At 35.1% G+C, this 27,308-nt stretch overlaps 1 protein-coding gene across 1 annotated transcript; it reads left to right on the plus strand.

Moving 5' to 3' along the window:
- Nucleotides 1–1,205: 1,205 nt before the first annotated feature.
- Smp_158160 (putative rna-binding protein lin-28) lies at nt 1,206–26,417 on the plus strand (the record flags this gene model as incomplete). Its single annotated transcript, XM_018798136.1, has 5 exons — nt 1,206–1,260; nt 13,087–13,310; nt 17,376–17,620; nt 22,704–22,994; nt 26,327–26,417. 5 exons carry the CDS (start codon nt 1,206–1,208, stop codon nt 26,415–26,417), a joined length of 906 nt encoding a protein of 301 aa, XP_018653108.1.
- Between the last annotated feature and the right edge of the window lie 891 nt (nt 26,418–27,308).

The raw sequence follows: 27,308 nt of genomic DNA on the forward strand, positions 1-27,308 counted from the left end.
ACTAGTATATTGAATTTCAGGTCAATAAATATTTTTATATTTTTTGTACATTGTCATCTGCACTTGATGTGATATGTAATTTTGTTAAATTCTGTCTATGGCAATCGACATAAATGAGAAGGATGTAGTTCTTCAAAAATTATCTCTATTAACTGGCTCGGTTATGTACATAATGAAAGTTAGAACTACCAGTTCCTGAGGTGGTTCTGCTCGCCGTGCCACTTTCTTCTTTTCTTCAGTTTAAGCTACGCTCTGCGTTGAGATTTCGAGTCTACGGCGCGTTGAACTTCATAGATCCGTTGACCTGCTGGGCCATCAAAATCCGACGTACACTCAGCACCCAGGTCGTTCAACACCTGCTCTTCAACGATCTGCTGAGCTATCTACATCCGGCATCAGCCCAGCAGCTACACGTTCCATCCCTCCTCTCCGTTGACAGCACCGCTATAGCCGAAATCACCCCCAGAACACTCCACTCGACGTCATCTCCACGCACCAGACCACCACTAGTAGCACCTTAGCTTCAGGTCCACAACGGCGTCCGCAGGACACGAGCCTTTCCCCCCTCATGGTTGGCGGCGACACCAAACGTAGTGAACGAGAATACAATTGGAGACAATCAAATGTATTTGAACACAAAATTACAGGGCATCTTAGTAAAATCTGAGAAGACTTATTTAAAAAGCCTAATAATACTGTCTACTGAAAAAATACGTTCATAAACTCATTTCAATTGTTTAGTGTTTATGTTTATGATAATTTCAATAAAATCTTGAGGATATATTACTTATAATTGCGCAAACACTTTGATACTTTGTGTCTAAATCACTAATGAATATTTCTGATTGAAGAGAAATAACTTTTTGTAAGTTACAGCTTTACAAACCACCTTGTCAAATGAGATTTAGTAAGGACGTGGAAACTGAGAAGTGAGGGAATTTTCTGTTTTTGTTTTTGGGAATAAAACTGATTTCGATTAAAGTAATAGATTTGATTATTTTTGGATTGATTTTCAATCCAGACAGATGGCATGGACTTTTATAAATAACTTCTGATCTTAGTAACGTACCAACCAAAATAGACTTATCAAGTTTATAAAGCTCGGCTCATCATATAAATTTCTACTTTTTCAAGTGCTAAGCTTGGACACATGAAAGGAAGATAAGTATTTACCAACAATTTGATTATTTCCATTCATAACTTACATGATTATATCCATAAAAACACAAGAATACATTGCACGATCACTAATGAATAACAGTAGGTGGATGAATGAAAGATTTTCAGTTCAAAACTGAATGATTAGTTTGTAGTTAATAAGATTGGGATTTATAAACGATAAAAGACATAACTATAATTGTTGACCAGTACTCACACAACCCAGTTAAAGGTTGAAAGCAGGATCTTTAAGTTTCTCTGCGAACACTTTACTTCTAGATCACTGAATCGGAATCCCGTGGTTTACATCTCGAACTCTGGTGAATTTTCGATGTACCCTGACAGTCAATCAATGCCATCAGCTGTCACCAGCTTCACTTCCAATTTGGTTGAACTGCACCATTTCTGACGTGTGAATAGAACTTAGAGAATGTAATAGGAAACACTTGATTATTATTAAGGCAACTGTTAGTTCAGTGTAAAGTTAGATTTTTTTTATCGTGGGTTGAAGTCATTTGAAGCTTCATAGCACCAGATAGCTTTTTTCTTCTTAGTTCAACACAGTGATCCATAAGTAATTAGGCTGTCGTAAAGCTTCTAGGTCGTAGATTCGGTCCCAGATAGTTTTGTGAATAACTGTTGAAATAGTGTAGCCTTCACCGAGTAAAATAGTTGTACTGTGCACTCTGGTTCTCCTGTTGACGATATTCCTTAGTGAAAACTACAAAGTCTAGGTAATCTGTACAAGTTCCTTTACTAAATTAATGATGTATTCTACAATCCCCTTAGTTGTAGGTGAAAATATTACATTTATCTTACTTTTTCCAACCCTAGATAAAATGAATCCTTTAATATCTGGAACACAGTCATACATAGACTATAAGAAAAAAAACAGTTTATGTCTGGTCTATTATTTTCTTGTTGTTAACGAAAGTAGTAAAAATCAGAAAAAGACAATTAAACAAGTCAGTGTTTGCTGCCTATATTAGAGTGGTGAGATACACCAAAGATTATTAAAATTAGTATTTTACAATAACAATAAAGACTATAACGGCGGGTAATTGTCTAGAAGTGGAAATCAGAATGCATATTGAGTCCTAACCTGAATTCATCAATTTAATGAACTTGGTTGAAACCTTATAACAATGTACCAGTTGAAACGCAATCAGTTCATTGCTAAATGTATCATTTTCAAGAAGCATAAATCTTTTCATAAAATATTAAACTTGCAGTACTTTTGTATCATTTATGTATACTGGTGAAACCAATTAGATTCCGATATCAGTCATATCACATCGATAGAAAGCTCATTCGTTAAGTCACTTGTTGAATATGTAATAATCACTTACTATGTGCACATTTTATAACGTACAAGCATATCCATTATCGTGTTGTCTGTTACCTTTTCTTACTTTTGCTGTTTGTATATATGCTACTTTATATCCAAGAATAATTAACATTTGTAATTAGTAGAAGGGGATTTTGTGGAGATTTTAGTGATTTATATGGGGTGTAAAGATCATGAGTCAAATTGAAAGCTAGACCACCATGGGAAAACCTGGGAAGCACTGCACGGCCGTTTCGTACAATTGTGGGACTCCTCAGCAGTGATTGGTTGAAGTTTAGACATTAACACCGTTGGATGCCGGCTCAGTGGTATATCGGTTAAGTGCTTGCGCGCGAGACTGATAGGTCCTGGGTTCAAATCTCACGAGGCGAGATCGTGGATGCGCACTGCTGAGGAGACTCACAATAGGACGAAACAGCCGTCCAGTGCTTCTAGGTTTTCCATGGTGTTCTAGCTTCAATTGACTCACGATCTCAACTATATAAAATTTGTAATTAGTTTTTATTATTATTATCCTTATACTTATGACTCACCTAATTTTCAGTTGTTATAAAACTTAACAAAATGTGACCATTTGTTCCACTGTAGACTGAATGTGGAAAGCTTGCACTTTACCTGTTTCTCCAGATGTATTATCTGTAATGAATTTACTGTTTTCTTGATTGTTCACCAAACCTAGTTGGTTCATCTAAACTATCATGAACTCATGTTGAACAGTATTTTAATAATCTAACTTCAGATGAATCCTTAGTATCTCACTTCGGGTATCCTCCGAAATACACCAATTTGATTGATGACATTTGAATTCTGGTGCTTTTATTTGTTCATCGTTTCCACTTAGTTTCAGCGGCGCTAAGTGTATTTAGATTCATTATGGAGTTTGTGCTCAGTATAACTATCATGTCACCAGTTTTCATAAACAAGGTGGTAAACCAGGAAACAAAATATCCTACTGGTAAAAAAGTTCCTCTTCCTACTTTTATGTTCACTGAATTCATACCCTCTAGTAATTTGTAAATGTTATCAAATGACAGTATGACAACGAATTTCCTTAAACGTTCAAACGGAATAATTGCTATATTTGAAGTAGTATTTTGGTTTGAATTATGTTATCTAGCTGGATAATTCGCTTTCTACTAGAATGACTCACAGCTATATAGGTGTGTTATTTAGAAAGTAAAATTCAGCTTATCATTCTTTCTTTATAAAACCTGAAGCTAATAAAAAGAAACCATGGGACTAGGTGTAGTGCTAAATTCTTCGAAAGAAGCTTTTAAGTATGCGCAATGACCCTTCTACCGCTAACCTTGAAATCTCTTCAATCTACATTTGATTTGCAATCGTCCTGTGACAAAAACGAAATCGAAAATACCCACCAACTTAGTAGCATGGATTTTGGACATAGATTTAATTGGTCAAGAATCTAACTCTATTTGTTTAAGCTGGAAATTATTTAACGTGATTGTCTATGACTATTTTTCTAGCTTAATTATAAGTTTGAAAGGTTATTAGTCTAAGATTATTATTTTAAAGGTCTAGATACATCCTGGATTTTTGATGCAATTAGACTAGGTTACAAACACAGACTAGTTGTAGTTACAATAATACGTTCACGTTCATTTTCACTTAATATTATTTTGGTTAGAAACAAAAGAAAAGCATATTTAAATAACATATTCGTATTATTTCTTATCATTTGGATTAGAAGTAACAAAAGGGATACAAATCCTTACAAATAAGTTATCATATAACATTTGATCAGTTGCAATTGTGATATATACATTCTGAATAGTCTTAGTTACGAGTCTTAGAAAGTTGGATTGTGACTAATAGTGGAATTCAAAACACGCGCGTCGTCTTAGTTGATACGCGTCAGTCGCATCCCAATGTTGATATTCATACTGAACTCGAATCCACTATATTTCGTCTCGAACACTGAGTTGTAAACTAAACTTCATTATAGTCGTTGATAGGTGCATAGGATTGGATGACGTTCATTTCAATGCCCTCTTTCTTTGTTTTGAAGGTGGCTTTGATGATCCTTGGTCCCTGAGATTCCCATTTTATAAGTGCATTTTATGCTTGTTCGGACAGCATCAGGGCAACTCCTTGTGTATGTGGGGCATTTCCTTCTTCATGACCGGAGTATAACAACCTGCGTCAAATGTGTTTCACTGATCTCAAGCACCCCCAGGTTGTAGTTCCTCATTTCTGCAGCAATTTGAAGACTCTTCCGGTCTCCCACATTGTCCGGACGTTCCATGTACCTATAAAAATTGTTGCTCTGGTTGTCAGAAGGGACATCGGCCTTGTGGCTTCCGAAGGGACTCGGCCTTCACCATTAGGCGTCATAACTCTTCCAAATGAAGACATTCTGACTCTCAGGACAGAGTTTAAATGGTTTGGAAAAATTTTCCTGGTTAGCGTTTTTTAGCGAGTTGGTTTTCTACGGGATGGGGTTTCCGACCCCATGCCCAACCCTCCTCCTTTATACAGGCTTGGAACCAGCAGTAGCCTCCGGTGGGGCAACAGGCGGAGTTACATATTCTGTATAATTGGCATTATCGTTGTAGCCTGTCTGTTTCTAACCCATTAGAAGTGTCCCTTTTGAGATAACTATCAAATATTTCAAGTACCTGTGAGGTATATTTATGGGAGTGCTACTTACCCAGTCTTCTTTAACACTACCTTGTCTGTTGAATTTTTGTTTTCTGACAACTGTTTCGTCTAGTTCAACGATTCTACCGACTCCCTCAAACGACTCGTGCAAGCTTATCACTTTCAATAAACATATATCACTACAATACGTATACCACTGAACAGCCGAAGCTTCAGTAACATCTGCAAATATTGCAGCCAATGCTACTGGCAAATTTTTTATTCAGTTCGCAACAATTATCATAATTTACCTTAGTCTCAATCTCGATCGAGCGAAAAAAGTTCCTCTTCTAGCATATATATTATATCGAAAGACAACATCATTACGGTAGTCTAAACAATGTCCACAAGCCATTTGATTGCCAAAACCGCAAATAAAGGAACTTCTTGGTAGTCTCATTCATTTTAGCCTCTCAATTATTATGTCTTCTCTAAAATCCGCTATGAACCGATCGTATGTGAGCATCAGGTACTGAAATTAGCCCCATGGTCTTGAACTACCTCAAACACTTCTAATTGGCTCGTTCATAAATTATAGTCTCGCCGGTTTTATTCATGAATACAGGTTTTATATCAGAATGTTCTTTTTTCCTGAAATAGTTATGGCGGAGGTATATCGAACCAATCCTTATCATAAGCTATGATTGGTAAATGAAGGAAAAGGAACAGGTTCACTTTATAATTTATAGCCTAAATTTTTATTTTGAAATTGATTTCACAGTAATTCCATTCAGATTTCAATAAGTGATTTCACAGTGTGAAATGCTTGTAATTGTAAAAGCATACCTATTTTGAATTATTGCCTGATTATCTATTATGGCTTGTATATCATGTGAATTGTGTATCTCTATCCCTCTCTCGTGCAGCATTATGGTCTAGTGTAAGCAATCGATTACCTTGTACATTGTATCTCTTATCAAATCAAATTATAATGTATTATTCATTATATTTTATAACTGAGACAAATGATTTTTAAGTTTCTACGTTATATTAAACCTCTACTACGATACTATTCATGGTATTTCCAGTACATGTGACTCGAAATAAAGAATATTTAAGGAAGTCTTCCAAAAACCAAATCATGCAAATACATAATAGACTGCATTATATGTGCATTACGCTAACTGCAATAAATTATCTACTTACCTACTTACTTACTTACTTTCGCCTGTTACTCCCAATGGAGCATAGGCCGCCGACCAGCTTTCTCCAACCCACTCTGTCATGGGCCTTCTTTTCTAGTTCTATCCAGTTCTTGTTCATTCTTCTCATGTCTGTCTCTATTTCTCGGCATAATGTGTTCTTTGGTCTTCCTCTTCTCCTTTGACCTTCAGGATTCCATGTGAGGGCTTGTCTTGTGACACAATTGGGTGATTTCCTCAAAATGTGCCCAATCCACTTCCAGCGCTTCCTCCTGATTTCTTCCTCCGCTGGAATCTGGTTTGTTGTCTCCCACAGTAACTTGTTGCTGATAGTGTCTGGCCATCGGATCCGAAGTATCTTACGTAGACAGCTGTTATTAAACACCTGTATCTTCTGGATAATGGCTTTCGTAGTTCTCCACGTCTCCGCCCCATACAGAAGAACTGTCTTGACATTTGTATTGAAAATTCTAACCTTGGTGTTGGTTGACAATTGTTCTGAGTTCCAGATGTTTTTCAGTTGTAAGTATGCTGCTCTTGCTTTGCCGATCCTCGCCCTCACATCTGCATCTGATCCACCGTGTTCATCAATGATGCTACCCAGATATGTAAAGGTTTCCACATCCTCCAAAGCTTCTCCTTCAAGTGCAATTTGATTGGTGCATACTGTATTGGGTCGGAGAGTCTTGCTTTTCCCTTTGTTTTTATTGAGACCTACTGCTGCTGAGGCTACTGCTACACTGGTCGTTTTCTCCTGCATTTGTTGTTGCCTGTGTGACAGAAGAGCCAGATCATTTGTGAAGTCTAAGTCGTCAAGCTGCATCTTGCCTATCCACTGTATCCCGTGCATTCCTCCAGATGTTGACGTCTTCATGATCCAGTCGATCACCAGGAGTTACTGCCGGTCCCAAGCCCGGGTAAAGGAGGAGGGTTGGGCATGGGGATAGCGACCCCATCCCGTAGAAAATCAACTCGCTAAAAAAACGCTAACTAGAAATAAATTATCTACACATTATACAATTTTACATTGAAAACTGTGAATCCACCTTGAGTTTGAAAAATTACATAGATATCGAAGATCAGTCAAAATGCAATTATTTGAAGAGAATTTCCTTACATCTTTGCCCATGAATTTCGCTTATAAAAATGAATTTTTTAATATAGCTATTACTCACTTAAAATCAATCCATTATCAAACCACCAGTCCGTAAATTAAAAAAAAAATCTTGTTTTATATTCAACCACACAATGTATCATTAATTACATAATCTCTCTCTAGTGAATAACTAAGCTGAGTAACTAGTTTATAATTAATTAAACAGGAATTTAGGAATATGAAAATATATCACATGAATTAGTGAATCAAGCTAAAACTTGTAATTTGGACGATGTGTAAATACAGTAAATCCATACAGTAATATGCAGATTGATTTCTTTTACAAAAAAATTTCATAGTTGATCAAATGCATTTCTTCAATTAAATTTCAAAATCTTTTTTTTCCCCAAATGTTATTGTTTTTAGTCTTCTATAAAGTTTGATACATAAACACCCTGGTTTACATTAAGGTTTTTGTAGTAGTTGGTTTGTCTTCTAGGTAAGAAGGTTAAGATAATAGATGATATTGTAAATCTATACCGAATTTGTTGGATCGTAATTTACGTTTACCAAAGCATGGATGTATACAGACATAGTGGATGGAAGGTGCAACTAAGGAGTAAATACAAAGTAAGGCAGACTGATACAATAAAGAAACATCCAATTTATTTGTAGATTCTCAAAGAAATATTAGTTATCAATAAGTCGAGATAAGATGAAGAGTTCACGTTTCCTCCAACTCAGTGCAACATTTTATATTATTGCATATTCCAAATGTGGTATTTTGATATCGATTTTATGTTCTCCGTCAGTACGATATTGAAGTCATATTTCCAAATATAGCGTTATTTTAGGACAATATACTTTGTGTCGACAAAGTGTGAAATCCAATCAGTATGGGAGATGCGAACATTCGTCCAGTGTGACAATTTTATTCTTTGTATTATCCAGCGTGAACGTCATAAATGCTTTACAGTAACGCTGTGTATCATAAACTTAGGCTGTAGCTCTTCTAGAGTTACGGCCGGTCCAAAGCCCGGGTAAAAGAGGAGGGTTGGGCATGGGGTCGGAAATCCAATCCCGTAGAAAATTGTCTTGCCAAACATACGCCAACCAGATTAAACGAATTAAATCATTTTAACTCTGACCCGAGATTTAAACGAAGAATTATGACGCCTCGAACGTCACGAGGGCGATGACCCTTCTAACAACCCGAGCAACAATTTTTATAGGTACATGGAACGTCCGTACAATGTAGGAGAACAAGAGTGCCAGTCAAATAGCAACAGAAATGAGGAGATACAAATTGACGATTCTCAGAAACAGCAAAAGCCATCGGATCCAAGCTGGACACCAAAGGCTAGGTACAAGAGAGATGCTGCTGTACTCCGGTCACGAAGAGGAAAATGCTCCACACACTCAGGGAGTTGCTCGAATGCTATCCAGCGAAGTACGAAACGCACTTGCGGAATGGGAATCTCACGGATCCAGGATAATCATTGCATCATTCAAAACAAAGAAGGAGGGAATCACAATGAATGTTATCCAATGTTATGCACTCACAAATCACAGCAACAACGACAATAAGGATCAGTTCTATGAGAAGCTACAATGAATCATGGTGAATTGTTCAAGAAAGGACCTGACCATTCTGATGACTGATCTAAACGCTGAAGTCAGAATGGACAACACAGGATATGAAGATATCATAGGACAACATGGACTGGGAGAGAGAAACTAAAATGGGGAGAGATTCGAAAATGTAGGTGCACTCAACAAATTGGTTATTGGAGGTACAATATTCCAACACAAACGCATACACAAAGTTATATGGATCTCACCGGAAGACACCATGGAGAACCAGATAGATCATATTTCTATCACCAAAATTTCAGAAGGACAATCACGAATGTGAGAATCAGGAAACGATCTGACATAGCTTCAGATCACCTTTTGGTTGTGGCCAAGATGGGACTGAAGCTGGAGAAACACTGGACAACTGAGGAAACAGCATTACAAAGTTTCAATACAGTCTTTCATCTAGATACCAACAAACTCAACCAATTCAAAATAACTCTCAACAACAGGTTTCAAGACTTGCTGGATCTACAGAAAGAAGAAACTACTATGGGGCACAACTGGAAAGGTAACAAAGAAGCATTCACTTCAACGTGTTAGGTGGTCCCGAGTCGCAAGAAGTATCATCATGTGGAATGGATCTCTATGGAAACTCTAGACAAGATTAAGAAATGATGAACAGGAAGACAGCAATTAACAACAACCGAACAACATCAGATGAATTCAAGGTGCGAGCTGAATACACGGGAGCAAACAAGCGAGTGAAGTGGATCATTAGAACTGACAAGCAGAAATACGTGGAAGAGCTATCAAGGACAGCAGAAAAAGCTTGAAGAGAAGGAAATTTGAAACAACTATATGATACAACAAAGAAACTAGCAGGGGAATATTGTAAACCAGAGAGACCATTCAAGGACAAGAAGGGAAGACAATCACGGAACTTCAAGAACAGAGGAAAACATGAGTAGGATACTTCGACGAACTGCTGAATAGACCTGCATTATTGAATCCACCGGACATCAAAGCAGCATCTACATATCTTCCTTTATCTGTCACTCCGCCAACGATCGAAGAAGTCAAGATGGCTATCAGACAAATCAAGATTGGGAGGGAAGCATGATTCAACAATATACCAGTTGCAGCACTGAAGTTAAACATTGAAGTAACTGCAAAAATGCTACACCTTTTATTGAAACAGATTTGGGAGGAAGAACAGTTGTCGATGGACTGTGAAGAAGGACAGCTAATCAGCATACCAAATAAAGGAGATCTGAGCAAATGTGAGAACTACAGAGAAACTTCAATACGAACGTCAAGACAGTTTTTCTGTACGATTATGAACATATCAAATAAAGGAGATCTGAGCAAATGTGGGAATTACAGAGGCATCACACTGTTTTCTGTCCCAGGAAAAGTTTTTAATAGAGTATAACTGAAACGGATTTAAGACGCAGTAGACGCCCAACGTCGAGATCGAATGGCTGGATTCCGCAAGGACCGGTCGTGCACAGACGGAATTGCGACACTACGGATGACCATTGAACAATCAGTTGAGTGGAACTCATCACTTTACATCAACTTCATCGACTATTAGAAGGCGTTTGACAGTTTGGACTGGACAACATTATGGAAACTTCTTCGACACTATGGAGTTCCAGAGAAGATTGTCAACATTATCCAGAACTCATACGATGGACTACCGTGCAGAGTCGTGCATGGAGGACAGCTGACAGATGCATTTCCAGTAAGGACCGGAGTCAGACAAGGCTATCTACTCTCCCCCTTCCTCTTTCTTCTGGTGATTGACTAGATTATGAAGACCTCAACATCTGAGGGGAAGCTCGGAATACAATGGACATCTCGGAACCAATTAGACGATTTGGACTTCGCAGATGATCTAGCCCTCCTATCTCATACACATGAACAAATACAGACGAAGACAACTAATGTAGCAGCAGTCTCTGCATCAATAGGCCTCAACATACACAAAGGAATAAGGAAGATTCTCAAATACAATACGGAGAACACCGACCCAATCACACTTGGTGGCGAAACTCTGGAAGAGGTGGAAATATTCACGTACCTTGGAAGCGTCATTGATAAACAAGGAGGATCTGAGGCAGACGTAAAGGTGAGGATTAGCAAAGCAAGCGCCGCATTCCTACAATTGAAGAACATATGAAACTCCAAACAACTGTCAACTAATTCCAAAGTGAGAATCTTCAATACGAACGTCAAGACAGTCCTACTGTACGGAGCTCAGACGTGGAGAACTACTACATACATATTAAAGAAGTTACAAGTATTTATAAACAGTTGTTTACGCAAAGAACTCAACATTCACTGGTCGGGCAGTATCAGCAAAAGCGTTTTATGTGAGAGGACAAACCAGCTTCCAGCTGAAGGGGAAATTGGGAAAACACGTTGGAAGTGGATAGGACATTCATTAAGGAAATCACCAAACTGCATCACGAGGCAATCGCTAACTTGGAATGGTGAAGGGAAGAGGAAAAGAGGAAGGCCAAAGCACACATTACGCCAGGAAATAGAAGCAGATATGAAAAGGATGAATAATAAATGGAATGAACTGGGAAGGATTGCCCAGGACAGGGTTGGATAGAGAATGCTGGTTGGTGGCCTATGCTTGTCGACGAGGCGTAACAGGCCTAAGTAAGTAAGTAATAAGCAAGGGTGTGGAAAACCAATATATAAGTGAGGGCTTGGTTTAATGACAAGATGATTTTAGACTACTGATTGTGAATACTTGTTTTGGGGATGTGTTTTTGGAGAGTTATTAAATTCTCGTTTGTACTGGTCTTTGTGTTTTCACTTCGCAGTTAGTCAAGTGTATTCATTTCTTTCGGATATCATCCTTTAAATGTTTCTGCTATTCGAATATTACCCATTTATCTTAGTATTTTTCTATTCTTATGGATTATCATTTTTAGTCCCAAACCTTTTTAGGGTAAACTGAAAGAATGCACTGTGTATGTGCTATTCTATACTGGTTCAATGCTACGCTTATGTCTGTTTGTCTCTCTCTGATCAGAAAAATGGATTAAAGCTCCCAGTAGGGATTTAATAGCTTACTTGTTATCGCAGTAATCGTTCAACTCTGAAAAACCTTCTAAACGGATGTTTCGTCGTAATTTGGGACTCTTCACTATTGTAAAACCAGATCTCTCACAAGGAATGAGATACATGAACTTCAGTTCTAACCATAAGCATAACACCTATAGGAGATCAACGATATATATATTCAATTTATTTACTATGCAGTTTGGTCCACAACCATTATCATTGATAGCAAACATCTTATTACTGAATCAGTCGACTTCGGAGGTTTCAGCTTTCCACTAGTAGGTCGAATAAAAGGTTTTAGTGGATATTTCTGACGTAGGGAGTCATTCTTGAAGAATTAAAATGATTACTGACTGACGGTACTGACTTTTAGTGTCTCTTTATCCTAGACTACTTGGTGCTATGTCAAGTTCAGATCCAATAACTGATTAACATCGTGTTTCACATAAAATCTGAATGCTGTGGTCGTGATTGTGTTCAACTATTATTAATTCTGAAACTAGCAAACAAAATCTCCTGAATCTTCAGGGTTCTAACCTAAATGAAAACTACGTAAAAAAAATAACTATTCAATTAAAAAGATCAGTGATAGTTCCTGTTGGTTGGCATGGTAGATATTGTAAACGTTATGTGCAAACTGTAACCTACATTTGTCGGACTTTAGTAATTAAAATTTCGGTGAAAGAAAATGTTTTCCATTTTATATATTTAAACAATGCGAAAATAAATCTTCATGTTATGAATTAGTACACAGAATTAGTGAATATTATGTGTACTGTGTTATTGAATTATAGTCGAAAACCAAAAAGCAATGGATCATTGTTTTATCTCACTCCAAAATTCTTGAACTCTGGTCAATCATGATCCTGTCATTGCCAAATAGCAGTGCTTTCAAGTGTTGCACTGGTTGCATTGCTTTTATACAAGAGAACTGGTGATTAAGTTATTTTTTTAAACAAAAGAAATTCAAACACTTCTAATTTTATATTTTTTTAATTGGCAACATTTTTGTTCATTGATTTCAGATATAATGTTTAGATCAAAATATGTTGGTTCATATGGACCCATTTCTCGTGAATGGGAACCTCCGCCACGACCTCCACCGCTGCCACCGCGTATACCACAAGAATATGATCCGTATATTGGTCCAGGAAAATGGTATAGAGGTCGTATAAGATCGTTTAGTATGACTGAAGGCTTTGGCACTATTGTAGCAGATTTTCGTAACATGGAAGTATTTTTTCACCAAGTAAATTGAATAGTACAATATTGCAGATAATTGTAATATAGCTATATATAAGCTTTAAAATTATCCCAGCTGGTTTATAAATATACATTTATAACAAAAATGAATAAATCAGTGAAAATTCTATCAGTAATCAATCTATAAGTAACAAAATTTTGTTAATTGAATATTTACTACAAATCAAATGACACATATACTGATCATCAGATTATCAATAATCGATAAAAATAGATTATTGACCTATAATTAATAGAGATTCAATGATCAATATTTAGTGCTTTATAAGTTTATTGGATACCTCGTGAAATGTTCAAGAAACACTAAACAATATAGGTTTGTTTCAAAAATGAAATGAAAGATGCTCACTAGCGTAGAGATCTATATTCCTATGATATCAAACAAATAAAACTAAATTGTAATCACATACATGGTAATTAGTACATTAGTAATTAAGGGAAAGCCGAGACACGTTTTGTTTACTTGAAATATCATTTAAAATAAACACAGAAAAATGAGAGATTTCACTAAAAGTTCAGGAAACTGTCGATTTTTGAAAAATATAAAAACCCTACTTATACTTACTCACTTACTTACTCCTGTTACCTCTCATTGAGCATACGCCACCTATCAGGATTTTTCAACTAACTCTGTCCTGAACTCGTTTTTTCAGTTGTCTCCAAGTTCTATTCATCCTTCGGATGTCTGCCTCCGATTCTCTATTCAAAGTGTTATTTGGTCTTAATCTTTTCGTTCAACCTTCAGTATTGCTTGTCAGGGCTTATCTCGCAATGCAGTTTGATGACTTCCGAAATTTGTGTCCTATCCAACTCGTATTTTTAATTTCCTCTACAGTTAGAAGCTCGTTTGTTCTCTTATACGTTAAGTTGTTGCTGACGTTGTCCGGTCAACAAATATGGAGTGTTTAGGGCAGACAGTAGTTTATAAATATCTGTACACTTTTGATGATGGTTGTAGTAGTTATTCACGTTTCAACTCCGCACAATAGGATAGTATTAAAGTCTGAATTTGAAGATTCTGACTTTGATGTCGGTTGATAGTTGTTTAGATTTTCAGATATCCATTGATTGTAGTAATGCTATCCTTGATTTGCAAATCAAAACCTTCACATTACACATCGAATCTCCCACGTTCATCTATCATGCTGTTCAAATACGAAAACCTTTCCACCACTTCCACTGCTTCTCCATCAAGTGTGATTGCGTTTGTGTTCTCTGTGTTGTATTTAGGGATCCTGATCTTCCCTTGTGAATGTTGAGGCCTACTGATCCAGATGCTGATTCTGCACCAACTTTCTTTACCTGAATTTGTTGGTGTGTATGGGATGGGAGAGCTAGGTGATATGCGAAGTCCAAATCGTTTAGCCGTGTCCAATCTGCTCATTGTATTGCGTACTTCCTCTGTGATGTCGAGGTCTTCATAATCCAGTCGATCACCAGAAGGAAGAGAAGGATGAAATACGAGTGTAAGCAGCATTTTCTGACACCGGTCGTCAATTCGAATGCATTTATTGGCTGTCTTCCATACACGACTTTGAAATGTAGTCCGTCGAATGAATTCCGAATAATGTTGACGATCTCCTCAAGCACCTCATAGTGTCAGAGGGCTCCACAAAATTCTCCTATCCAAACTTCCAAATGCTTTGACATAATCAACGAAGTCAATGTATAGTGACGAGTCCCGTTCAACTGATTGTTCAACAATTATCCATAGTGTTATGATTTGGTCTATTACACTGTTCCTCAGTCTCAGTGATTGGCGTGTTTTCTTTGTCCTTGACTGATCGCTCTGGTTTACAATACTTTTGCTTACTAGTTTCTTCATTATATCATTATATAGGTGTCTCATATTTTCTTCTCATATAGCTCATTCTGCTGTCATTGTCAGGTCCTACACGTACTTCTACTTGTCGGTTCTAATGATCCACTTCACTCTCTTGTTTGCTTCGGTGTATTCGGTGTGTGCCTTGACTTTCTCTATTCTTGTTCGACCTGTTGACTGCTATCTTCTTTTAGTTATTTGGCTACAAATGACTATAGAATTCCAAACTGGGCAAAGGTCGTTCTTTTATTCACAGTTATGACTTAATACAAAAAAAACTATATGTTTCACGGATGCCTTCATTTTGTTTATTTGCATTCACCTTACAGCTGCGTACAGAATGTAATAAATTGAAGCAATTTGACATTTCTTTTAAATATTGAAATGAATTATTCTCCTAAGCACAATTGTATTGGTGAGAAAGATACATCTGAATGTAATTTAGATTAATACTGCTTACTGGAGGATTTGTACTGATAGTTTTTAAATACTAGAAAAGATACCATGTAGGTAACACACAGTCGAACTATTAATACTGTTATAATCTCTGAAATGTATACTTTCTAATTCGTTTAGTTAAGCCCACAGTTCCTAGTCTTTTTTCCTACGGATGTACTTGCATTTAGTCATACAATAATATTGTAACAATCTGCGATTTTCAAAATTTTTAGTATAACCATCTGTAGTCCTTGTTATAAAGTGGATTGGAAACTAACACCATTTATAAAGATGTTTTACAATGACTATGAATATTTAAGTCGTATGATAACCATAGATCGCTATTGTTCCCGGTAAGAAATGGAATTCAAACTTCTATTGAACTGATTGCTGGATCACAGCAATGGAAGAGAGATATTTACAGGGCATCAGAAGTTGGGGTCTTAATATTCGAAGAAACATCTCATAATATAGTCTTATTCTGTTAAGTTTTATCTGCAGTTATTAGTTTGCTTTGCTGTCTCTTGAAAAATTAGTACAGTTTTACAGAAGTAAATTTATATGTGGAATTTTACACTTGTGCTTACATTATATTTAGGTATAATTTTGAGTTGATAAAATGACAAGGCAGTGACCACTGTGATGCGACCCAGTTTTTAGTGCCAGTCGAATTTTATAAATGGAGTTCTGAATTCGTCAGACGACTATATGACTCGACATTGTGGATCATTATGTTTAATATGTTTGGAGGCAAGAGACAGAGAGTGACAGTTATAGGCATAGCTCAATAGTCATGTGAATGAACATGACACTGAGTGGTGCAGGCTTAAATCTCATCGACAGGATAATTCCCTTCAAGGTAAGAATAAGACTTTGCAGATGAGTTCTAACTATGGAAACAGACTCCTTTCAGTTACATTCATCCATTCTAAAATTCAATCCATTTCAAATTTTACGCGGTAGCGATATTTGTCTATTCTTGGCATGTGTAAATTCCGCTGCTCAGGACGTCGCGTTAGAACTTTAGGCTGTTGTTATCCGAGTTCGCATCAGGTGTGTTATTCCCCGATAAGAATAATGAATGGTAACTTTGGGATCCGTTTATGCACCAATATGATACATATATTTTTATCGTATAATTGTTAAATAACTAAACTATTCACACTCATGTCTCTCTTATTATGAACTTTATTTTGACCTATGAACTATTATTATACGATTTACCACTCTCGAGTTATGTTCTGTCTATCAATTACTATCCCCTTATTCACAGCCACATATGGCTAATTCTTGTACAAATGTTATTCTCTATTTTATGGTATGATGTAGTCTGTCTGTTTGGTTTATAAACTCAATATGTTTGAAATAAATGATTCATATTGAAGAGGCTGTGATCGGTGTTCTGGACTTAACTGACTGGGTTAGGCAGGAAACGGGACCAACAAGTACTCTAGACTGCTTGTACGGGTTTCGTGTGTCATTGGTCCGATCGATAATTCACTGCTCTCTAAATGGCGGTATTATCACGTTATACATTAACAGAGCATCCAGACTACAAGTTATAACAAGATGAAAATGTGTGTCTTAGTGTAGTGCCACAAGGATTTTATCGTGAGTTCAGTGAGTTCGACTTTATTAAAGATTGTGGCTGCATGACGTTGTGGTTTGGTCTCATAGTATGACAAAACGAATGTCCAGTGCTTTCTTGTTTTAAACCATTCACCACCTTTTATTTCGTTACAAAAATAGCCTAATGTATTCTGGTTGTCTTCCTGAAAACATTCGTTCTAGTCTAACGTATATGGAATTTCTGCGGAGCAGTTATATCCAAACTTACCAGTTTGGTTTCAAATACGTCCAGGTGTAAGGGGATTAGAAGGATATAATATTCAACCAGCAATTGAAATGAGAGAAGTTGCTTCAACATCACGAATTCCATGGTCAGAAGCAGCAGTTCGTCAACCCTCATTTCCTATTGGATCAGAGCCATTCAGAATGAAAAGGTTACCTGAAAGACGCAGAACAAGACGATTTCGGTAAGTTTAAGGATCGAATATAGGTTAATGATTGTTTGAGGTAATTGTAGACCTAAATGTTTTACCGATTATTTCGAATAACGTTCAGGGTTTTAAACCTAGATTTTGTTTTTCCCCCTTCCATGAATCTAGTAGTAAAGAGATGTATATAGTTAAGTTCTTACTTAAATCGATAACAGTCATACCTACCTGTTAAGCAAAAGACCATTTCTGTTGTGCGACACAATCTGTTTTGTAAACATGAAATTGTATAGTCTGAAACTGGAAACACGCTGACTTTCGTCCAGATGTGATGTCCTCAATCTTTTCATTACCAGATTTCAATATTTTGGGAAACCAGGCATATTAAAGCGATTAGAATGTAACCCATAAACCCTACATAGTGAACAGCAGACATCTCAGTACCAAGTGAGTCCATTTCTGGCTTACCTCAAAAGCCTACATTTTGTTTAGCGATACTTAGTGTTAAGTAATTCCAACCATAGTCCGCACATGAAAGATCTACAGTATTCTTCAATATAGATAAACTTTTGCTTATATGGACAGAAGCTCTCTAAACTCACAGATTGGTCGTTTCCGTGAAGTTCGACTCAATGAAACCAAAAAAATCTGGTGGTTAGGGGATTTTTTATTATAATTGTTATTGTTTTTAAACCGTCCTTTGTGAACTTAATGACTGGAATATTGGATTCCATAGTATAATCTATAATGATGGAAAGGATTTGTAGCTCTGCTATGCAGCTTCGGTAGTGTATCATTTTTCGAGTTTAACTGAGAAACTTTAGATGTACTTTAGGAGAATATCAGGGAACTTTAAGAGTAGCAGAGAACTCCTAGAAGCCTGACATTTATTTCAATCTGCTGTTAACAGATACATTAATATTGGTCCAGTTTTTCTGTTCATGTGAGAGAATGTTGGTGAATCCTGTTCGACGGCCTACGCTCTACTAGGGGTAACAGACATAAGTATCTGTCCATATGGATGCAGCCAATCAATCACATGATGCAAAGTCAACCTAACAAGACAGACTGAAGAAATGAAAAGTCGTATTAAGGTGATAAAACCTGAAAAAATAATCTGTCTGTGAGATCTCCGTAGCGTGAAAAGTACAATGGGGCTACTGAATTAGAAAACAATCCTTAATATTTCCAAACTCGCTCAGTTCATGATATTTCTTAAGCTTTATTCATTCGGATGATTTCGATAAATCCTACTCTCATATGATACCTTTTACAAAATTTCCTACACTCATGCAGAAAAACTTCTGGTTTAGTTGGGAATATAAGATTTAACTATGAATGGTTGCACTTTATACGTTAACTGTGAACTAATTTGTGGGACCAAAAAAGACTTTTTCTTAAGTGACACAACGAATTGGGACGTTATTATTTTTCTGTTTGGTGGTTATCGTTGCTCAATAAAAATCTAGACTATAATCCTATTTAAATTATAAACGATGGAATGTAGAGATAGAAAGTAAGGATTGATAATGACTTACTTAATCTTCGACATAGAAATATGATTGTTTTAACCATTCTGACGCGCCTGATGTAAATTCTTTATCATATGTGAGTGACTGAGTGGTATTGCGTTTACTGTAAACTGTAAGGTCTGAATTTTGAAAGAGTAAGTTTTACATTGTGTTATGATGGGCGATGTCTGAAATCTGATATTGATACACAACGTGCTACACGCTAATTCACCACCAGACTACTAGTGCGAGAACACGGGAGTGGATGAGAAAGTATATTGGGCTACCGAATAGTATTCACAAATACATACTTTTACACATACATCTCTACTTCGTAGAAAATTAATCGATTAGTCAATGATATGCATTTGTCCTTCAAGCCGTTTCAGATTATCATTAAGTAACCCTCTCATTCGGTTACTTCTGATTGGCTTACCATATCACATTGATATAGATCAACTGTAAACTTATGTCTGAAACAGATAACAATAGATCCAAGAGACAAGATATTGTCTAAAGTCCATTGGTTGAAAATTATTTCAGGAGGTGAACCGTTGTATCAATTAGCTGGGAGAATCTGAGTTAATAAATAAAACTATATTTTCTCCGAGAACATAATTATTCAGTTCAGTAGTTAACTAAATCATCAGTAACGTGTTCATTTCTCATCTGACCCCGTTTGGAAACTAAGTATATGAATTCAGTCCAATACAGGTTATTATCAGCATCGTCCAAATGTTAAGCTGTGTCTGACTGAGTTGCATATTTTATATATTATGTCAACCATCGTTGATTGTATTAAATAATCTTCACAGCGTATCGTGAAGTGATCATAGTGAAATGTATAGACTTCAAAACACTCTCATGCACATTGAAGTTCAGTAAATATCAGTGTTAGTTAGGTGTATGTGGAATATAACAGTAAGATGAATAAATGCTTACATCCATCAATAACTTCCAAAATAATTTCAAGTAAATTCTTTGACTACTTACAAGTAGTTAAAGACATGCAAGAAAAGAAGAAGGCATTGTGAAAGTGAATAAAATACTTTTAAATAAACAGTACATTATTCTAATAAATATGCAAGCAGTGAATACAAACTGTTTAGTATGGTTTTTCTGTTTGAAATGTTAAATGTAGGTTCAGATCACGACATGATTTTGGTCAGAGAATTATTGAAAAATGATATCATACTGTAAAGCTAGTTCATCTTAAGCAAAGATGGATAGTGGCTAGCAGTGGAATCGAGGACGCGCTTCACTTCGTCTTATTTGGGACTCGTCAGCTGGACGTACCTGCATCTCAGAGTTGATTTTCACTCTGGGACTCGAACCCAGTAACTTTCGCTTCAAACGCCATCACGTTATCCACTCGGGCACTGTCATCTTTGCTTACAATGCTTGTGAATTAAGGCTATATCAAGGCAATATGCACAGTATGCACATATTCCAATTAGAGACTGACCAGTTGCAGTCCTAACACATCGATGGGAGGATTCAAACAAAAAATACTAAATGAATCTAGTTTATCTGAGTTTGAATTATTTAATAGATGACATTGGACTATGAACTATCAATATTTGCAACATGAGCGACGTTATTCAGATATCGATTCTATTAATCATCTGGTTATGTATGTATACTATTGTGGAGTTCAAAAGTCGGACAAACCAACTTTTTAGCACAACCTGGTATACAGTAATTTCCTAGTTAGTGTGTCAGTCTGTGATGAAGCTTATCTTCGAAAAAAACTGCTTATAAGTTTTTAATTACTGATTAATTCCACAATGTCGAGCACGAGTTGATTGACAATAATAAATGCATCGTGACTTTTGATGTGGGCAGTTTTACTCATTGTGAAAACTCATGAGTTAGTTTATGTCCAGAAAATCGACTCAGGGCCTAGTTTAGAAATAATTGTTGATTTTGAGTTTACTAATGATAATCATCTTCGTAGTCTTAGTGAGCAATATATGTAAGTCAATAAAAGAATCTGTGGGGAACAAATAATAGTTTCGACAACCTAATTACATCTCAATAAAGTGCACATGATGTTGCATTTCTTAGACTAGTGATCAAATTGTCACTTGATCCACAGAATTTCAATAGCACTAAGAAGGACTTGAAATACATTACATTGGTCACTATCCGGCGATCAATCAATTTTAAGTAGTTTCATGTGAATGTTTAAATTTTAATCTTGTAAAGCAGTTGGGTTAGTGATGATAAGTAGGACTGCTGTTGGGAACAGGAATTCTCTTTATTGTTTGCAGCAACGCTTAGAAAAATTGACTTCACTTATTTAAGAGTATTATGACAAACAATAATTTCTGATCAAGACAGATGAAAATAAATCAAGATTTACTAGTACAAGTTTTCACTAAATTTTTTATTATGATAGCTTTAATGAATTACAAAATTAATGACATGTTTGTTGTGATTAAATCGTTAATTCGATCAAGGAATCGACTCTTGAATTCCCTTAAACTATATTGGTGAAATATCTGGTGATCAGTTGAAATCTTGAGCATACTCCACAAACTTTTTTAAAAATATAACTAACTATGCTGTTCGAAATAAGCATATCAGGTTAAGTGACTATGGCGACTTGAATCGTACACTGTTACCGATAACGAGAAATCACTACTTCTATTATTATGACAGTATAGATTTGGTTCATTTACGGATATTGGGCCTCAAGTAGAAGGTTACAAGAACAGATTGACGTCCGTCAAAATAATTTTCTCCATCGACAGAATGAAAGTCTATTAGTTTGGACTCAAAAAAATGTCAGAAAAATACTAGTATTTATTTCTAGTGAATTATAAATACAGATATATGGACGATGAATATTCTTTCGAATAAATTTTCTTTACGTTATGCTGTTATATATCACAATTTAAAATGCAAAAACAATCAGGATTAAGATAAAATACATTTTAATAGTTGAGATCATGAGTTAATTGAAGCTAGACCTTCATAGAAAACCTGGAAGCACTGGACAACCGTTTCGTCCCATTGTAGGGCTTCTCAACAGTTCTCATCCACCTCGCGAGATTCGAGTCAGGGACCTATCAGTCTAGCGCGCGAACGCTTAACCTTTAGACCACTGAGCTGGCATCCAACGGTGTTAATGTATAAATTCAACTAATCTACGAAATTAAGCGACACATTCACCATTGTTTTCAGTGAGTTACTATCTGACAACAGACCTGGTTAAACTCCACTGGTCAGTACTTCTCAATAGAACTCCAGGAAATATCTCTTGAAGTCAGTCACTTGTGAGAATATGTTGCTTGAAATTATAACATGAATTACGAATTGTTTGTAAAATAAAATAAAATTATTAACGTTAAATGTTAAGTTGAGTGAGTTTATACGCCTAATGAAATTACAAGATTATCAGAATCAATATGAATAACATAGAATGAGAGTGAGAAAAGATGTTAGAGTAGTTAAGAAATCCGAATAAATGTTTAATGGTAGACTACTACTTCTTTTGGTTTATTAATTTAAATGTATCACTGTTGAACGTATGGATTTTTCATACAGTTAAAAGAATTATAACTATATACAATTTGTTTAAAAAAATATTATTTTTCATTTGTTAGCTGTTATAATTGTGGACAATACGCTTCACATAAAGCTGCCACATGTCCGTATGAACCTATGCGACGACGTTGTTATCGATGTCGTGATCCAAATCATTTAATAGCTCAATGTCCCTTATTACATTCACTTACACCGCATTCTTATTTACTACCTGGACCGTCAACTTTGCAAGTACCCCCGCAATTTCCAGAACCACGTTCACGCGTACCACAATCATCTTTAGAGACAGTACAAAGACAGTTGCCTCAACAAACCCAACAGCCATTCATGCAATATTATTTCCCGCCAGGGTTTCGTTATGATGATGATGATGATGACGATGAACATGGTGACTTTAGGGAGTAACTGACAATCATTTCATTATTCAAAATATATTTCTGTGATATACAAGCAGGGAAAAAAACAAACAATGTCAAGTAATAAAACTAGAATGAAAAATGACTGTTAAGATCATTTGAATTATTTGATATTCGCTTATAACTTAGTAGTTTTTTGACTAGGTGTATTAATCTATCTTTCCTTGTTATCCATTTGTTTTGTAGGAATGTTTTTTTTTAAAAAATTTACAGGCAATGCATTTTGTTTCAGTGATATCATTATTATTAATGATAATATTATTATTATTATTATTATCACTAATTTTAAACGTTCAGTAAAATGACATTTAACAAAAACATCATTTTCTGCCTTTATCTCTTGGTTTCATCCTTGTGGATTAAGTTTCTTTTACAGTCTGTCTATCCCTGTCATATATACACACTTACATACACGCACACATACTTACATACATACACACATACTTACATATATAAATGTATACAGAAGAGAAATTTTTTTTCACTTTTTTTAGGAAACATCTTAAAATAGGCGTTTTCAATTAATTAAGCAATTTAATAGAGAATTTGATATTTCATTCATCTTTCTATAGATTGTTTCCTTTTTCTCTACCTAGAATAATAAAGTAATCAATCGTTTTACTTATATTCATGGGAAACTTATTATTATTATTATTATTATTATTATTATTCATTTGATGGGTACTTCGTATAGTTACTACATTAAAAGGATACATGGATACATGGATAGATTCAGTATATTAAAATGATCATAACAACTAATAAATGAAAGTGAACTGTAAGTACTGGAAGATACTATTTCTTTTTTTGAATAGAAAATGAGCTTTATTAAAAGTTTTCTCATGTATACACTTATTATTATAAATTGCTTTTTATACTACTATCATACTTTTCATACTACTCAAATTGATCAATAGATCTATGTATGTTATGGTAAAATTTTTTTAATTGTCTACCTACTTTTAGTATTATTTGTTAATAATTATTTCTTTACTAATGTAACCAGTATTATTACAATATGATTGTTCAGATCTTATTGTTATGTTTGTGGTTAGCCACTTTCATTACTTGGAACATGTTGGTTAATCTGTAAATGAAGTTGTGGAAGAATAGGATTTTTTTTCTTTTCTATTATTAATAATTTCTATGGTTGTTTGAATTGGGATTTTCTAACCTTTCCTTTTTATTAGAGAAAAAAAATACATTTCGCCTATTTTCTATGACAAAAATAAAATGGGATCTAGGAATATGTTTCATGTTAGCAGCTGCTTACATCACTACTAATGAGTAGTTGTGTTTTATTTTTTTCAAACTACTCATATGTCTACGCTAAATTACTGTGGTGAATTGTTTATATGAAAATTTGTTTATGTTCTGATCATTGTGTTTTCCATTTTACTTTGATGTGTTTATTTTATTGTTTTGTCTCACATACGCACACAAAATTTAACATTTTTTCGTAATTACTCGTAATGATTGCTGGCACAAACGATACTTTTTACTTTTCTAAGGAGCTGGTCTCTCCTTATATTTTTCTTTTCATTTAATATGTCACTGTTTGTTTTTGTGATGGGCTTCACTTTTCAATTATTATTGTTATTATTATTACTTTTATTAACTTTTGTGATAGCTCAGTTAAAATTATTAGGTTCTAAAATAAAAACTAACTGCCTCTGATTCATTTTGCTTTAGGTTGTCATGGTGACTGCTTGACAGTTTCAGCACCTAGCACTACCACTTATTCAAGCACATAAGCACACCTGAACAAAATTTAGGGCATTATAGCTTTCTTAAAACTTCCATTAGTAGAAGACGATATTATTATTATTTTCTGTGTTGGTAGCATGTAGAATGAATTTTAAGGTTTATATTCCGTGTTGAGTATTTTGAAAATACCAATGGAAAACAATACAATGTCAACTTCTTTTCCCCATACGCTCATTCGGAATTAATGTATTTTACCTTGATAATATTTATTTTGTCTTTCACATTTATATTTGAGCACTTCCACTAAATCCAAGTTCACAATGATATAGGAGAAGAAATTTACAGAATGTTTCCTCGTCTCCTTCAGAGAGTGAAACTGTTAGATGCAGTAATTGTAGCTGGTGATTTTAATACCCAAGAAAGTAGTCTACGTCAAGTTGAAAGACACATATAGGGATCTTTCCTTGTCCTAGCCCTAGGAATAGGTAATGTTGGCCATTTGTTGTAACTATATACAGAGAACAGTTTAATTCTTGAAAGTAATAATTTTAATCATAATGAGAGACATCTTACAAGGTGATATCGATACAAATAAAATTTATCGTTATCAGGCATCGTTGGAAATGTCGACATTCTTAATTTCTGGAGCATATGTCCGAACTCCAATCATATTTTATTTAGAGCTTATATGTTCCTATATATCACTGGGTGTAAATGAGTTGTAACGAGAAAAACTTTTGGAGTTTAGCTTGAATGTGAAAATTTTTAATAATGGATTTGGGGAAGAATAAGTAAACTAATCTACCGATTCCAAATCGGAATTTCGATTTAAGAAGAAACTTACAACAACAATTGAGTAGCTGCATAGGTAACAGTGATATCTGTCACTAATCTAAACCAAAATTTGAAGAGCGACAATTGCACTCCTGTTTACTTATTATTACCTTTTGAAAAACTTGATTTTTGTTTGAGGTAAATCTCCATTAGTCAACTTTTAATTCCAAAACTTGTGGATATCATTTCTACGTGATCTCCATGTTTTCTTACACAAAAGATAAAACCATATCCCATAAGTCAGATAGCTAACACAGCTCAGTAATCTAGTTACTGATGCTTTAGCGTTCATAGAGATGAACGTTTAATTCTAGCTCCATCAACAGTTCCTAAAATAAAGGTACATGTGACATACGAATATGGTATTAGATGAAACTTCCGACTTTAAATCACTTCTGTCTTTCATGAAAATGTATCGGTAATTATGTTTGCATCATTTAACATAATAATAATTTGATATTGATTTAGTTTATGTTACAATTCAATCTTTATTTCTATCCATTAATTAAGGTAGAATTTTTTCATTGATAATGGAGTATTTTGATATCATCTATTAGAAGTCTACTCTTTAAGTAGTAGTTAATTAACTGATCAATATTTACATAGTAGTATAATGAGTTTGAATGAAAAGTATATAAAAGCAAATTTTTTAGATAGTTGACTAATGGATTAGATTGGAACTATTGAATTCATTTTTACTTGATTAAATCTTTACTATTTTTTAGTCTAAGGAATGAAAGACGATTTAATTGTGCATTGGTAGAATGTAATTCAGTTATCTATAACTCACTTATAACCATTAGGATACAATTTTGAATTCTGCATGATGGAGTTAACACAACATGATGATGTAGAACTTAGTATATAAATCTATACACAATAACTGAGTTAAAGTGATTTTAAATATTCATCTTTATTGGATATTTGTATAATGTTAGTCTTTACTTTTGATGATGTTTAGTCTGTGACGAATACAATCTACTAAGTAAACCAATCTCCAAAATTATCCTTTACCAATGCTGTAATCGTGTATTTGCTAGTGAGTTGCTATGAGGTGAGTTCTTGAATTTGTGATGGGAAGTCGTGACCGGTGAAGTGCAGACATGTCAGGCACGAAATAGTCATTACCAATGCCTCTGGATGATCTCCAGATTATATCATATTATATATCCTTCATAAGACGGGTACATGTTTGAAGTTTATTTTATTGAACATTCCAGCATTTAACTAAGTGCTGGAATTAAGTGATGTACTGAGTAAGCGTTCTTCAACCAATATGAAAGGGATCCGAAGTGCATTTGTATGAAATAAAGAAAGTGGGTTGGAGAAAGCTGGTCGGCGGCCTATGCTCCATTAAGAGTAACAGACGAAAGTAAGTAATGCAGATAACACAATGTGTTAAATCCTTACGATGAATCAGAGGTAAGTACATGAAATTATTATATAAAAGGATTGTAGGAATGTCTGATTAACGATTATTCAAGTTTGTATAAGTATTATATTAGCATTTATTGACTGGCCTCAACTATCATGTTATGCAGGTAAAGACAAACAATAGAAAACTGCAGTTTTCGTTTTTTTTAGCTTGTTGTTACTTACTAACACTATGTAAAGTTCTGTCACAGATTTCTCAATGTCACAGCCAGAGACAATTACCAGTTAACTGTTTATCTTTAGTTGGATCAATTTGATGATTAACAATCAGAT

The sequence above is a fragment of the Schistosoma mansoni genome, chromosome 6 (genome assembly GCF_000237925.1).
Source record: "Schistosoma mansoni strain Puerto Rico chromosome 6, complete genome".
Taxonomy (NCBI): domain Eukaryota; kingdom Metazoa; phylum Platyhelminthes; class Trematoda; order Strigeidida; family Schistosomatidae; genus Schistosoma; species Schistosoma mansoni.